The sequence below is a fragment of the Ochotona curzoniae genome, unplaced genomic scaffold (genome assembly GCF_017591425.1).
Source record: "Ochotona curzoniae isolate NIBS_2020 unplaced genomic scaffold, NIBS_Ocur_1.0 contig_291, whole genome shotgun sequence".
Lineage (NCBI taxonomy): Eukaryota > Metazoa > Chordata > Mammalia > Lagomorpha > Ochotonidae > Ochotona > Ochotona curzoniae.
Genome location: NW_024465649.1, coordinates 17,121,161 through 17,137,178, shown reverse-complemented (window position 1 = coordinate 17,137,178; position 16,018 = coordinate 17,121,161). Strand labels below are relative to the sequence as shown.

General features: G+C 39.9%; 1 protein-coding gene across 2 annotated transcripts in view; it reads right to left on the bottom strand.

Annotated features, from left to right (window-relative positions):
* The window catches only part of SPATA6 (spermatogenesis associated 6), a 106,581-nt gene that overhangs the window by 6,645 nt on the left and 83,918 nt on the right, over nucleotides 1-16,018 (bottom strand). For both annotated transcript variants that reach the window (XM_040978680.1, XM_040978681.1), the window contains one exon: nucleotides 589-680. In XM_040978680.1, coding sequence (XP_040834614.1) covers nucleotides 589-680 — 92 coding nt within the window. The remainder of the gene's footprint in view (nucleotides 1-588; nucleotides 681-16,018) is intronic.

The window sequence follows — 16,018 nt, the reverse complement described above, 5'->3', positions numbered from 1 at the left end:
CTCAAGAAGATAAAAGCCATACAGTAAAATAGAAGTAAAAGAAGGTAAATAAAAGCCAAATAGCTGCACAGTTGTATAGCCGCCAAGGAGTTAGAGAGCTTTACATAAGTAGGTGTTTGGCTGTTTTTAATACTATATTTATGGCAACTGACATAGCCTTCAGAAGTCTTCAAAGGATTTGCTTTACAGCCTTTTTAATCTATATCATTATAATTAATACTCTTAAAAATTTTAAGCTAGAACAACATGATCTAATAGTATTAAAAATGTTTACTTGTGATCTTAAGTTATGGAAATTTGTTAGATTGGAATAAATGTATCTTTAAATATGTGGATTTGCAGAGAAGCCAAATAAAAATCTAAGGTCGAATGCAAGGAATCACTGTTAATTGGCTGTATGTGTTTTCATTAAAACATTTTTCGTAAAACAAAAGATTAAAATATTTTGTAGAAATACATATTTTTAAAATGTATTATTAAGAATCCCTCTGAGTTCCCAAATCCCCACCAAATCAGAAGATAAAGAAGCAGATGATGTGTATGCCACGTGTGAGAAGACCTGTCCCAGAGCCTCATCCCAGGGCATACCTGTACTCGGGGTCACTGTCGTAGGCAGAGTCTCTGTACAAAAGACCTCTTTTCAGTTCCAGGTCATCATCCTTCTCTGGATCTCTCTCATCCTAAGATAATTTTCAAGATTTTCATTAATTCATTTTTTTTCTTGTTCTCTTGCCCTCCCCCGTTATAACAATTTGAATTAAAAGCTACTATTTTTTAGGACAGAAACTAAGAGGGAAGTAAGAACTTAATACCTTTTTGAATCAAAATGAAGGATTGGGAATGGATGTGTTAGGTGATATAAATTACAGCATCGTGCATTTTCTCATATGAGTAACCAGAGAGATAGCATCTGCCTCCTAACTCCGCAGTATCTGAAAGAACCGTTTCAGTACAAGCCTTCTTACATGCACCCATGACTTACAAAGAACATGACCCAGAATTCATCAAAAGACAAAGGGCAGCACAAACCAGAAATGGTAAAAATGAAAAAAGCAAGGTTATTATAATGAAAATACATAATGCCTGCTCTGTATGAGCAGCCTGCTCCTAACTTCTCATGGACACACACAAGGGCGCTGGATGTCAGATTCTGAGGGAAGAGTCTGGTAAATTATAACATCTACAGTGAATTCACATACATACTGCTTGTATAATTTAATATCAATTTTCTTTCTGAGCCAGTTAGGTGGCACCCTGGTGGTAGAGTTGAGCAAGAACAGAACCAAAGGATAATAAAAGGAAAAAGCGCAAATTTTAGTATTAATAAGGGGTTATTTTATGTAAAAAAAAAACTAGGTGAACACAGATTATGAATGGATTTTAAAATTTTGTTGACAGGATAAAATTGAAAAGAGTAAAAATATAAGTAATAAATAATAGACAAAGTTTAAAAATTACAGAAAATGTAAATACACATTTAGAATTGTTTTTGCTTCTAGGTTTATTTTTGTAAAGCTAACCTCAATTGATTCTTGCTTTTCCTTAATTTCTTTCAGTGTACTATTAATAGTTAAAATAACTTTTTAAGTTAGTGCTCGAACATTACGCATTTTTATTTTTCTGTCATTTTCCTGATACATTTTTAGATATGTAGATTCACTCCTTGTTCTCCCAATTTCCCCCTCCCAGCATTTCTCCCTGTATTATTACCATAGTATAATCCCTCAGTAATAGCTTAAGTTACAAGTTTAACATTCTATTTAATTACAGCATGGAATTGTAGGTATACAGAGAGAAAGTTTAGTATCATAATGTCAAGGTATATTTAGCTGTTTCGTTAGGAGTCCTCCTCTTATTTGGGAGTAGAGATGCGTACTGCAACGTATCTTCACGTCCCAGTATGCTAGTCTCCATTACGCACTATATCTATGAGGATATATGTGTATTTGTTCACCTGGATATTTGCTTTGTATTTTGAATGAATGTTGCCTTAAATAAGAAAAAGGATATGGTGCTTATCCTTTTGAGATTCCCTTATTTCTTTGTGCATAATGGTCTCCAGTTTGGATCACTTTGTTGCAAATGGTAGAATTTCATTCTTTTTAATGGCTGATTAGTATTCTATTGAGTAGATGTATCATGGTTTCTTTATCCATTCCTTTATCAACAGACATTGGGTTGTTTCCAAGTCTTTGTTACTGTGGATTGTGTTGCTATAAATAAAGGGTTGCATGTTGCTTTCTCATCTGCAGATTTCACTTCATTTGGATATATTTCCTGGGGTGGGATAGCTGTGTCATATGGCATATCAATTTTCAGTTGTTGTAGCACTCTCCATACTGTCTTCTATGGTGGCTGCACTAGTCTGCGCTCCCACCAACAGTGGAGTAGGGTACTCTTTCCCGCACCATCCATGCCAGCAGGGTGGTGTTAGTAGATCTATGAATGTAGGCCATTCTCACTGAAATTAAGTGGAACCTCAAATGTGGTTTTTATTTGCATTTCTGTAATAGCTATATCTCCATTTTAGAATGCCGGGATTTAAATCTTAATTCTGAATTTGTATTAGCGTACACCCTGTGTAGGGATTAGGTGGTGACTACTTGATGGCAAGTAGTTGGATCCTTGGCACTCATGTGGAAAACTTGGACTGAGCTTCTAGCTCCAAACTTCAGTCTGGCCCTTGCCCAACTACTGTGGACATTTGGGGAGTGAACCAATGCATGGGAGATTTCTTCCTGTCTCTCTGTCTTTGTAGAAAGCTGTTTTGGATGCATGGTTGAAATTCAATTCCAGTCACTCTGATATGGGAAGCTTGGTATCCTAAGTAGCAGTTTAATTCATTGTGTCACAGTACTCACTCCTAACAAAAAAAATTACATAATGGGCCAGAATCACAGCACAGTAAGCTAAACCTCCACCCGTGTTACTGGCATTCCAAATAGGCACCAGTTTGCGTCCTGGCTGTTTTACTTCCCATCCAGCTCTCTGTTTATGGCTTGAGAAGGCACTGGAGTATGATCAAGTGCTTGGATCCCTGCATCCATGTGGAAGATAGCAAAGAAGCTCCTGGCTCCTGGCCTGATTGGCTCAGCTCCAGCTGTTGCAACCACATGGGCAGTGAACCAGTGGATGGAGAAAGTCTCTTTGTCTCCTCCTCTCTATAAACCTGCCTTTCAAATGAAAATAAATGAAGCTTAAAGATAAGATTTTTACCTATTTATTTATTTGAAGGATAGAGAAAAAGAAACACAGGTAGACCAGAAGCTAGGAATTCAATCTGGGTCTTCCACATGGGTGGTAGGTACTCAGCTCCTAGATTCTTCCTAAGGTCTGGAGGAGCCAAAAACTGGAATCAGGAGTGGAGCCAAGACTCAAGCCGAACACTTTGATACTAGATGTGGTCGTCCCACATGAGTTTTCAACTGCTATATCAAATACCCATTCTTAGTCAACATAATCGGATGAAGTCCTTTGCCTAAGGTGAGTCTGATATCTGGGTTCCTCAAGGACAGACCGTGAACCTCCTTTTCCATCTCTCCCACTATTTGTTGTTGCTGTTTAATCCAGTTATTTCGTTAGTGGCTTTCTGAATTGTTTCTGTAAACTCCATGCTGTTTTTTAAGGGTGATCTCTGAAATCTCTCTTCTGTTAGCTGAATGGTCAGGTAGCTACTGGATAGATATGTCTGTAAACTCTTAAAATCATTAAGCCTGCTAGTACAACTTCTCGATGTCTGAAGCTTTAATGTCAGCCACACAAAGCTACATGGTCTTCTAAAGTCCCAGGAATATGAAAGAGCTTTTTCAAAGTCCCTAAGGATTGTCTCATTTTTCACTTTTAAGACCTTTTGATGAGCTTCTCTTTTTGTTTCCAACTGGCGTCTAGCACCACAGACTGCTGTGAAACTAAACAACAACTGTAATTATTTTTGACAAATATCCCCAGGGCAAAGATTTTGTACTGAGAATGCTCTAACACATATCACAAAAAACAAAACACAGTCAGTGGGGTCTTCCAGGCAATCTCCAGACAGGTTGAATAATGACGGTTTTCTGGACATGGTATTTGAGGAAAGCCCAGCTTTATTCAGCCCCTATGATGGTTGCCAGGACATTGCTTTATACTGCAATTGTGGGCTGTGGGTTTTCAAGTCTAGTATGGAACTGAAGAACAGGAGAAGGGACATGGGAAAGTTAGAATACGATTAAACAGTGACCTTACCAACTGTATCACACTATTTTATTCAAAGGGGCAATTTTTAAAAGATTTGTTTATTTTTATTGCAAAGTCAGAAACACTGAGAGGAGGAAAGACAGAGAGGAAGATCTCCCAACTGATGATTCACTCCCCAAAAGACCGCAATGGCCAGTGCTGCACCAATCCGAAGCCAGGAGGGAGGAACTTCCTCCAGGTCTCCCACATGAGTGCAGTATCTCAAGACTGCTTTCCCAGGCCACAAACAGGCATCTGAATGGGAAGCAGGTCTGCCAGGATTAGAACTGGCACCTATGTGGGATTCTGGTGCATTCAAGGCAAGGACTTTAGCTGCTAGGTCATCGCGCCAGACACTCAGAGGGGATTTACTTATATTCTACTCCTGTCATTATTTTTTTAACCTATCCTTATACGTTTTTTAGAGGTCCCATCTTCTGCCTATATTACCCATCTGTGCTTGTGTACTCTGGTTTATTCTTCTCTTTAAATATGTTTATTTTTATTGGGAAGGCAGATTTACAGAGAGAATAATCTTCTATCCACTGGTTCACTCCCCAAATGGCCAAAATGGCCAGAGATAACCCGATCTGAAGCCAGGAGCTTCTTCTATGTCTCCCATGTAGGTGCAAAGTCCCAAGGCTTTAGGCCATCCTCCACTGCTTTTCCTGGCTACATGCAGGGAACTGGATGGGAAGTGGAGCAGCAGGACTCAAACCGGCACCTATATAGGATCCCGGTTCTTGAAGGGGGAGGGTTAGTCAATTGAATCACTGTGCCAGGCCAATGGTGTACTTTTCCCATCAGAATCATTAACATTTAGTCTTTCCAAATTGCCACTGCAATGATTTCACATGTGTGTCATATCTGAGTGTTGGTGGTCTTCAAAATTTTCTGCTTTCTGCTGTGCTTTGTAATTACTTATTTTGAAAGTCATAGGTTCCGTTCTTGGGGCAGGGAGCAGACTTAACCCCTCCTTGAGGTGGCACTTGTGGGGGGCGCCCCTGCCGGATGGAACCCACTGGGGACTTGGGCCAAAGCCCATGCCAAAAGGTGAGGGCAGAGTCCTCGGCTTTGGGGGCCAGTGCACCAAATGGTGCTAGGCTTTGCCTGCTGGCTGCACAGTGGCAAGTTCTGGGGTTTTTACAGTATGAAATAGCTGCTTAGGGACACCCACAAATAAGGCCAGCTTTAGTGTAGGTGAGACACGAATTACTGGCCATTCCCAGGAACAGGGAGATGAAACTTTAGGGCAAGTGTGGGACTGAGACCTGAAGGTTTGGACTGAGCAAACCTTAGCCCACAAACATGATTGGAAAACAGGGAGGAGTGCAGGACATGCCCAGCTAGGTTTTGTTACACCAACTGGTCTGCAGGAGTCACAGATCTGAGTCACAGTGTCTAAGGCAGGAGTCGCGACAGGTGAATGGGGCTGTGTTCAGGTCAGTATAGAGTTATTGTCTCCCTTGGCACAAGTGTGGACTGGAACAAGACGCACCGGGCCGGGCCAGACTGCAATGTCTTCTGGTGCTCTGGAGGACCAGGGTAGATGTGTGACAGACTAGGCTAGGTCTCAACCCTAACTGAGCCATATACAAGCAATATGGGAGTGTGGACGAGCCATGGCTGGGCTGAAATATCCAACAGCAAGAACCAGAATGGGATGAACGCCAGTTAGGAAAGGCCACTGTTCCTGCTAGGACAGGAGGGGAACTGGCACATGGACCCACTGGTATGCACGAAACTTGGTACTTGGAGGGGTTTTCATGGAGGAGCCTGGGCAACTCCTCTGGCAGGACACAGACCCAGCAGGTAAGCGCAAGAAGCATGGAAGGAAACAGCCAAGAGGTCATGGAAAGTGTCCCACTGGCATGCATTTGGCATGGGTCGGGGGCAGACCAGGCTGAATCAGTTCACGTTATCCACTGGTAAATCCAAACGCCAGAACAGAGTGTGGGTCGAACCAGGTTCGGTCGCAACAAAGCCAGTACACAACACGGAATGCCAAGGTGGGGTTGCCTGAGCAGGATGTGACCGCAGCACCCAGCCAGCACATGTGAGAATCAGGAGGGGAGGGGGCAGAGCTGGCAGAGGAATAAGGGGTGGTTCCCTAGCTGAACAGTTAATCCCACTGGGGAGTGTAAGCTGGGGAGGGGGTAGACCACACCAGGCAGGGCCACAGCACCTGTGCACCTCATGTGGACCAGATCGGGGGGGGGAAAACCAGGCTGGGCTGATTACTCCTACTGTTGCAATCTACAGTTAGAGTGGATGATGGTTGTTGGGGCTTGGGCACAGCATCAGTTGGCAGAGGTTGGCACAGGGGGCTAGTCATGTTGAGTTGAACCACAGGGTCACCTGGAGAGGGCACAATCAGGGAGTGAGAGCAACCTGGGAGGGAAATAGTGGGCTCCTCCCTCTTGGGTTACCACCCCCCATGGGAGGGCACGGAAACTAGGACGGGGACTGGGGTGGCTAGACAGACACCCAACAATATCCAGGAGGGCTGGATGGATGAGAAGGTTGGATAGAATTAGGTCATAATACCCATTGACATGTATGTGAGCAGAAGGGAATGTGGGACAGACTGAACTAGTCTGCCATACATACTGGCAAGCCAGGGTAGGGGGTGGGCCTGGTTGGGGTTACTGCGGGTCGCTCCGCCTGGGCTGCAGCTCCCACTGGTTTGTGTGAGGGCCGAGTGTGTGCTGGGCAGAACCAGGCTGGATTGCAACACCCATTGGTTCCAGGGGAAGACATGGATGGAGACAGAACCAACCCAGCAATTGCAACCACCAGCTGATTGGGGCGATGGACTGTGCCGGGACCTGAGCTTGCTAGAACACGCAGGAATCTGGACTGGGAATACCTCAAAATTTCTTTGGGGATCTCCCCAGTCAAGATGCTGGACTCAGACCCCTAAGCAAGAAAAGATAGAACAAGTCAATCAACAACCTCAGCTATTTGTTGGCAGCGAAACACTGGGCAAATAGAGACTTTATAAGGGACTGTGTCAATCAGTGGATTCTTCGACGACCTCATCGTGCTTGGAGAGGCGAAACTGGTAGTGATCCATGAATGGTGAACTAACGAAACCACCTGAGTGATAATCTCAGAACATGCCCCACATCCAGGACTTGGGGTGGGTGGGAAACTGGGTGGGCTTTTCCCTCAATATCCCCCTTTACCTCAGATACATGAAGGAAGCGGTATGGAAATGGTCTTACCCAATTCCCTGAAGCCCTTGAACCTTTTTTTTACCCTAATTAACTATGTAAAGATTATCAAAATACAATAATAACATATATATTAAAAAAAAGAAAGTCATACATGTTGTATAGAGAAACTGATGAAAATACAGCTCTGCAGGGAAGATTTACAGTAATTGTGTTAAATATTTGTATTTCTTTAATATTTGCTCTGGCTATAGGTGTAAGAGCCTTCAAACTGCTCTAGCAACCCCTGTTTTCATTTCCAAGCTTGACTTTGGTCTTCTTAAGTACTCCCTCAGATACAATCCATGTCAAGCAGTTCTCCAAGCAGTAGAGTCCACTGTTATCACAAAATCCTTTTTATGGCCAAGGAAGGGGATATATCATTTAACATTACAATTAAGTCATTGTATTTTAGGCCCCTAGAATGCTGTCTGGTCCACAGTCTCACATGTTTCTGCTTGTAGTGATCCCCAAGAGTGGAAGGTTAGAGGATGTTGGAGGATGAGCAGCCTGCTTCCTCCACGGCGCTGGGAGCTGCTCTGCTTCTCTCAGTCTAGGTAATGGGATCAGGTACAGGCATATTTCACATGGACTGGTTTTCTGTCACAGCAAGGAGGGGATTTTTCTAGTATCTTCATCTTGAAAACTTGGGTTCTTGGACACAAAGGCTAGGATTTGAGGATGAGCCTCAGAAGTTTCTGACTCCCAGGCTGTGCAGATCATGGTTCTTCAGAAAATCAGAACCAACAGGACATGTGTACAGTTAGAAAACTTTAATATTCAATACTTAGTTTTCAACAATGGATAGAAAAGAGAGAGATCAATAAGGAAACAGAAGACTGAACAACACCACTCCACAAGAAGACCTAACTGCATCTATAGAAAACTCCAGCAGAAGCAAAGCACATTCTCTTTCGTACATGTGGGAATTCTCTGGGAGAGATCATACGTAGGTAAAATAAGTCTAAAAAATTCTAAGTAACTAAAAGTATACCATATACACCTGGTTACAATGAAATGAAGTTAGAAAACAGTGACAGAAGGGAATTTGGTCAATTAGCGAATATGTAACAAGTATTAAATATTTGAATGACTAGTATTAAAATAAAAATTTGCATGTCCCTATTTGTCCAGTAAAGGCTAGTGCCCTGGGGGCTATTTGTTTGTTTTTGTTTTTCTGTGGGCTTGGCTTACCCTGAGAGAAAAACAAGTTCTGTTTTTATTTGAGTTATGGAGCAAGGATGGATGTGCCTTCCCCCAGGACTGTAGCCAGATTTTGTGAGAATGAATGCCCCGTTTAGTCACATGAGGATTTTTGGATGCATTCCATGTCTTTCCAGAATAATTGTTAGGCATCCTGACAGGCAGAGTCTGCAATCTCATTCACAGAGAGAACACTGCCCAGGATGTCCCCATCTAGACTCTGAAGAAGCTGTTTGGGGATTTTCCAGCCATATATTTAGCTGTCAAGACTGTTTTATTGTCTGTGGATTCTACCCATTTTTTTTTTCTATTGCTATAATATACTTTAAATAAGAAGACAAAAAGGTATCCTAAGGAACATTACAACGCATTTTGAAGAAAATTTAAATAGAAAGAAACATAAAAGACTTATATGATGATTTAAAAGCAAATCTAAAAGAGAAATAATGTTGTAAATAGCTTTAAGAAAGAAAACATGGACCTGCAACCCTGGACCCCTCTCTGTGCTACTAGTGGTCTCCAATGAGCCAGAGAATTTTTGTTCTTCCTTCATGTTAGCTCAATAAGCTGATTTTTAGTTCAAAAGAAAAAAAAATGACCTCAAGTCAAAAACCTAAATCTTTCACCTCCAAAAGTATAAAACCACCACCAAATTCAAGCCAGGTAGAATAAAAACTAGGGAGAATGGATATAAATTGAACTCAAGGTATAAAGATAAAATGAAAAAGAAAGTAATTTCTTCAAAAGTATAATATGTTTACACCAGTGAGGGCTTGATTGTTGAGCTGGTTAGATGGATTTAAGCTTCAATGCCAATTGCCATGTACGAGAGCCAAGGGGGATGTGGGACAGACTGGACTGGTCTGCTACACATACTGGCAACCAGGGTAGGGGACAGGCCTGGTGGGGGTTATTGTGGGTCGCTCTCACCAGGCTGCAGCTCCCACTGGTTTAGGTGAGGGCCTAGTATGCGCTGTGCAGAACCAGTCTGGACTGCAACACCCATTAGTTCCAGTGGAAGGCAGGGCTGAAAACAGAATCCACCAGCAATTGCAACCACCAGCTGATTGGGGCAATGGACTGTGCTGGGCCCTGTACTTGCTGGTGCATACAAGAATCTGGCTTGGGAACACCTCAGACAAAGTTTATTTGGGAATCTTCCCAATTGAAATGCCGGACTCAGAACCCTAACCATGAAAGGACAGAAGATGGAACAAGTTAATCAACCACCTCAGCTATAGGTTGGCAACAAAATACCGGGCAAATAGACTCTATGATGGACAATGTCAACCAGTGGATTTTTCAATGACCTCATCGTGCTTGGAGAGGCGAGACTGGCAGCGATTCATAACTGGTGAACTATCGAAAGTACTTGAGCGAGTATCTCAGAGCATGCCCCACATGTGGGACTTGGGGTGGGTGGGAAACTGGGTGCGGCTTCTCCCTCAATATCCCCCTTTACCTCAGATACATGAAGGAAACAATATGGAAATAATAATCTTACCCAATTCCCTGTAGCCATTGAACCTTTTTACCCAAATTAACTAAGTAAAGATTGTCCAAAAAAAAAAAAGTACAATATACTTAACAATACTTCGGGTTAGACCAAGAAGGCTTGAATTACTAAAATCAGGGTGAGAAACGGAACATTACTGGAGACTGTACAGAAAATAATAAAGTAAAAACGAAATACTAAGAATAATTTTAGGCCAAACATGAAAAAATACAACTTCTTAAACAGATCAGAACCACTGAAACAGAACAAATTTGAAATATAACAAAAGAGCAGATGGATTAGCCAAACAACAAACTTCTCCCCAGAGAGCTTAGGACTAAGTTGAACTAAGTATTGAAAGAAGTATCTTTTTTATTTTGCTATTTTCTTTCAAAACATTTCAAATAATAATATGGAGGAATATAAAAAGTTCAATAAGCACACACAGATTTAACCAGTTTCAACATTTTGCCATGTTTGCTTCATATGTGATTCTGATGTTTACACTTGCACAGAGGTATCTACTATGTTTTAAAGCAGGTGTAGATCTATTATCACGTAATGTGGTAATCATAGATAAAATGAAATATAAAATGTAGGTTATTATTCAACGTATAATTCAGTGGAGACAAAATTTACAAATATTATATATTAAATATGGCAACCACATTTTAAATTTCATATATTAAATTTCACATATGAGAGGAAACACAGAAGGTTGTCTCTATTGCATTTGGGAATGTTTCCTTGAGTTGTTTCTCAGATAATTCACTACTGGTTATGACAATGCCCCTGGTTTTGGCACACTGAATATCTGGCTGCTTTGCTGAATGTCTTCATCAGTTTTGCTAGGTATTTGGTGGCATCTCTGGACACTTTCTATATTACTCTAATTCCAAAGCAACGATATCACAAGAAAGAAAAGGGTTCATGAATATGGAGGCATTCACAAAATATGAGCAAGCCAAATATAGTAAGAATTTCAAAGGAGTACATATCATGAGCAATTGGGAATGATATCAGGGATGGAAAGTTGATATAACATAAGAAATGGAAATCAACGTAATATTCTATATTAATAAAGTAAGGGACAAAAACAAAATGATCACTGCAGTGGATAAAGAAATCAGCATTTGATGAAGCCCAACACCTTTGTATGCTCAAAAGACTCAGGTAACTAGAAAATTTCAAGATAATAAAAATGATCTGCACAAGAGAGGAAAAGAGCTGGTATAGCATTCTTATGAAACACCGATGTCAGGAGTAAGATAACAGTGGGCCACGCTCCGCACTTCAGTAACACATCGGAGACACCAGCCGGGAAAACCAGAATCAAAACCAACAAGGAAATAAAATGTACAAATTTTCAAATAACACGTTCTTGTAAAACATCTGCATTGTAAAATATGTGAAATTTGCTCACTTTATATGAATAAAATGATTTAAAAGAAAAAATATAAACCCACCCCCAAAATTCTGAGGAATCCACATACATTGAAAATTATTTACAGTTAACAAGATTTCAGCAAAGCTGCAGAATATAAGCAATACACAAAATTTAGATGTGTTCCTAGACATTAAAACTAAAGATACAAAACAGTATTTGCGAAGCAATTTCATAGATAGAATACATGAAGCAATTTTGTAGATCTAATAGTTTATATAGAATAAAATATTAAAACCTTAGTAATAAAAAGGTAGCAAAGGTTTAAAATGAACAAAGCACTGAATAGTTTATTTCTCCAAAGAAGAGAAATTGCTAATAAGCACTTGAATGAATGTTTATAATTGTTAGTCATTACTGACATGTCAGTCAGAACTCCAAGGAGATACCACTTTGTACACATTAGAATGAATGTCTTGAGAAAAACAGAAAAGTTTAGCAAATGTTCTGGGTATCATTATCCTGGTGTGACTAGGAACTCGTGAGCCACCCTAGATAACAATTTGGCTATTAAAATAATAAGCACAAGCTTACTATGCAGATATTAATATAATAACATTATTTTCAGCTGCTAAAAAAAAGTGACAACCGCCAAAATCAATTCATCCATCCAATAACTAATGAATGGGAAAACAAAATGCGATATTACATAAAGGAATATTGGCTACCATTAAAGAAAAAAAAAAAGATAAGGGCCAGTGTTGTGGCATAGCTTGTTGAGCCTATGCTTGCACTGCTGGAATTCCATATTGGAATGCTAGTTCCAGCTGCACCTGGACAGACAGCCGATGTCCCTGACACCTATGTGGGAGTCCCTGATAGACTTCTGAGCTTGATTTTGGCCTAGCTCATCAATAGCTGTTGGCAACCACAGACAAGTGAACCAGCCAACGAGAGCCCTGTCTTTGCCTCTCTGTCATATTTTCTACCTCTTCAAACAAATACATTTTTAAAATTAAAATTTAAAAAGGATAAAGCAAAACTATAACATCACTAAGATGTAAAATCATTAAGATTTCAACCACAAACACCACAAACACCACATTTGAGTAATGGCTAGAGAATGATAACAGTGGGTGCCTTAGAGTGGGGCAACGAGGACTGTTTGATCCCTACAAGGTATAATATGTCTCTTTTGGGTTGATGAAATGTTATGAACATAGATATATTAAAAGCTGAACAGTCTTATTACATACTAAGTCCCACTAGGTGAATTTTATGATATATGAATTATATTTATCTCAATAAAACTTTTTTAAATAAATAGGCTTAGCAGGTAGGTGGCCTCATTATTTTTTAAAACATATTTTATTTTGTTTTATGATATAGTTCCATAGGTGGCCTCATGATTAGCTTTTACTATCTCAACTAGATATATATATCTCCATCTTGTAATGCAAAACATTTTAGTGATTAAAGGACAGGGTAAATAATGCACAATAATTTTGCAGTTTTACCTTTAAGTATAAAGAAGTTCAAAACAATATGGTTAATAAATATGATGTACTCAGATTTTTACAGACTGCTGGACCCTATAATAATGGGGTATATGTTCTACAGTACAAACAGAATTATTAAAACTGACTAAACGTCAAGTCGTAAGGAAACGTTATTAAATTTCCAATGACTCATATTATGTTCTCCAGTTGAGAAGAAATCAGGGTTGCTGTGAATAATCAGAGAGAGACTATCAAACTTATGGAATTTTAATTAACATGGGGTTAATGAAGAAATCACAGTGAAATTAGAAAATATTCTCAAATGACTAATAGTAAGGATGTAAAAAAAATTGACATGTACCTAAAGTGGTGACTAGAGATAAATTTGCATCATTAAGTTACAGAGATAACGAAGGCTTAGAGGGTTAGAATGAAGATGCCGACTGAGGAGGAGGTCCTGGCAACCACCGAACAGCTATACTCACCCGTGTCCCGTTCACAGAGCTTTGGAAGGCAGATCAAACACCACAGTACCTCACCTTGTTAAATTAAAGCCGCATTCATTTTCAAGCAGGAACAAGCTGCCACGCCACTCCCCCAACTCCAAAGACCCTGGTACAGAGAGGCAGCTGCATCTAGGAGAGGGACACGAACCAAATCCCAGGGCCAGGTTCCTTGCAAAAACTCAACAGTGAACAAATGAAGAAATCAAGAGGGAAAGTAAAAATTTCTTGAGGAAAAAAATGAAAATGGATACAAAAAATACCAAATCTTATGGGATACAGTGAAACTGGTACTAAGAAGAAAGCTTACAGCAATTAATGCTTACACAAAACAGAGAGAGAGAGAGAGAGAGAGAGAGAAAAAGAGAGAGAGAGAGAGAGAGAATCTCAGATAAAGATTTTATCACTGGAGTCATGACCAAGTCGTAGCACCCTGTACCACCAGCATCCATATAGGGTGCTGGTCAAAATTCCAGCTGTCCCGCTTCTCATCCAGCCTATAGCCTAGAAAAGCAGTGGAGGATGACATGAAAGCATTGCCCAGCAAGTTGGCACTAACTTTCAAGACTGAAAGAAGAAATTTGGCAGTCAAGACAATTTCAAGGATTTCACTTGCATTTAGAGGAATAAATAAATATGGCAAATAAAAACAACTCAGCCTCTTAGATGTTATTAAAATATGGGTTGTAATAAAGTAATCATCTACAAAGCATGTGCATTAAGAGTAAAAATTTTAATAAGAACTGATACTGTGAAAACTGGAAAGCCAAATAGAGAAGATGGCCAGATCTCTATTTTTCACCATTCACAAAATGAACATACAATGAATAAATACCTAAATATAAGACCCAAAACTGAAACTATAAGACCAAAAATACAGGGAAAACAGTTCACCCTGAGGGATAATGATTTTCTAGATAAGACTACCAAAACACAGGAATTAAAAGCAAAAAACAGACATAAAGCAGTTCATCCAATTAATGACTCAGCAAAGGCAACAATTAACAGAGTGAGAAAGAGCTTACAGGATAGAATAAAATATCTGTAATCTACACATTTGACAAAGGGCAAATAGCAAATAAATGAAATCATTCAATTCAAAAATAGCTAATAGATGGAAGCAGACATTTTTCAGCAGAAGACGTACAAATGGGTAGCAAGTACATGAAAGAAAAATGTTCAACATAAATAATATTGAGGGGAATGCAAATCAAAACCACAATGAAGTATCCCTTTAGTCCAGTAGACTGGTTATTATCAAAAAGACAATAGACAGCAGGTGCGTGTCATAGGTGGGAACAGTATGAAGGGTCCTCAGAAAACTAAAACTATCATACAGATCCAGCAATCTGACTCTTAAGTAACACAAGAAAATACATTGGGTGAAGTGACATCAGCACTCCCATGTTTATTACAGCAGTATTCACAATAGCCAACAAATGAGGGTGAGAAACTAACTAACTAACTAACTAACTAACTAACTAACTAACTATCCATCCAGGAAAGCAGCTGAGTACAGCCCAAATCCTTGGGACCCTGCACCAGTGTGGGAGACCTGGAAGAAGCTCCTGGCTCCTAGCTTTGGCTCAGCTCAGCTCTGGCCATTGAAGCCACTTGGGCAGTGAATCGACAGACAGACAGAGCTTCCTCTCTGTCTTTCCTCTTTGTATATTTGACTTTCCAATAAACATAAATAAATCTTTTTTAAAAATAATAATTGTTCTACAAATTTAAAAAAATCATCTAAATCAGAGCTTCCCTCTAAAAATTTAGGAAACAGCCAGAGCAGGGGAAAAAAAAATTTTTTTCATTAAATGTGATGAAAAAGATGCAGTGGGATATCCTAGTGTCTAAACTTCTCACCTTGCATGCACTGGGGTACCCTATGGGTAACAATCCATGTCCCAGCTGCTCTGCTTCCCATCATTCCAGCTGATGTCCTGAGATAGCGGTAGAGGGTGGTCCAAACCCTTGGGACCCTGCACACATGTGGGAGACCTAGAGGAAGCTCCTGCCTTCAGATTTCCTTATCTCCAGCTACTGTGGCTATTTGGGGAGTGAACCAGCAGATGGAATATCTTTTTCTCTGTCTCTCCTTCTCTCTGTAAATCTGACTTTCCAATAGAAATATCTTTTTTTTAAAGAAAGAGAAATGATGACATGAATTTAATCTGAAAGAAAGCAAGAAATTTGTAACATGGAAATACGATCCAACACACACATAAAATAGGAGTTACTGAAAAACAAAATCCAATAGAACTATGCTAAAAGCAATAATTTAAGCAAAGTTAAAAAAAAAACTTTATTAGCAACAGACATATAATATACCTGGGGCGGGGTATAGAAAACAGTCCAAAATAACAAACATGATGTATACTAGCACAATTACAGGCCCCCTTTACAAAATACAGACTTAAAATAGACTGGGCAACTTACCAACGAAATACGATTTTCAGTAAATTCTGACAGTAATACATTGTATCAGAGACGATCAGTAACATATT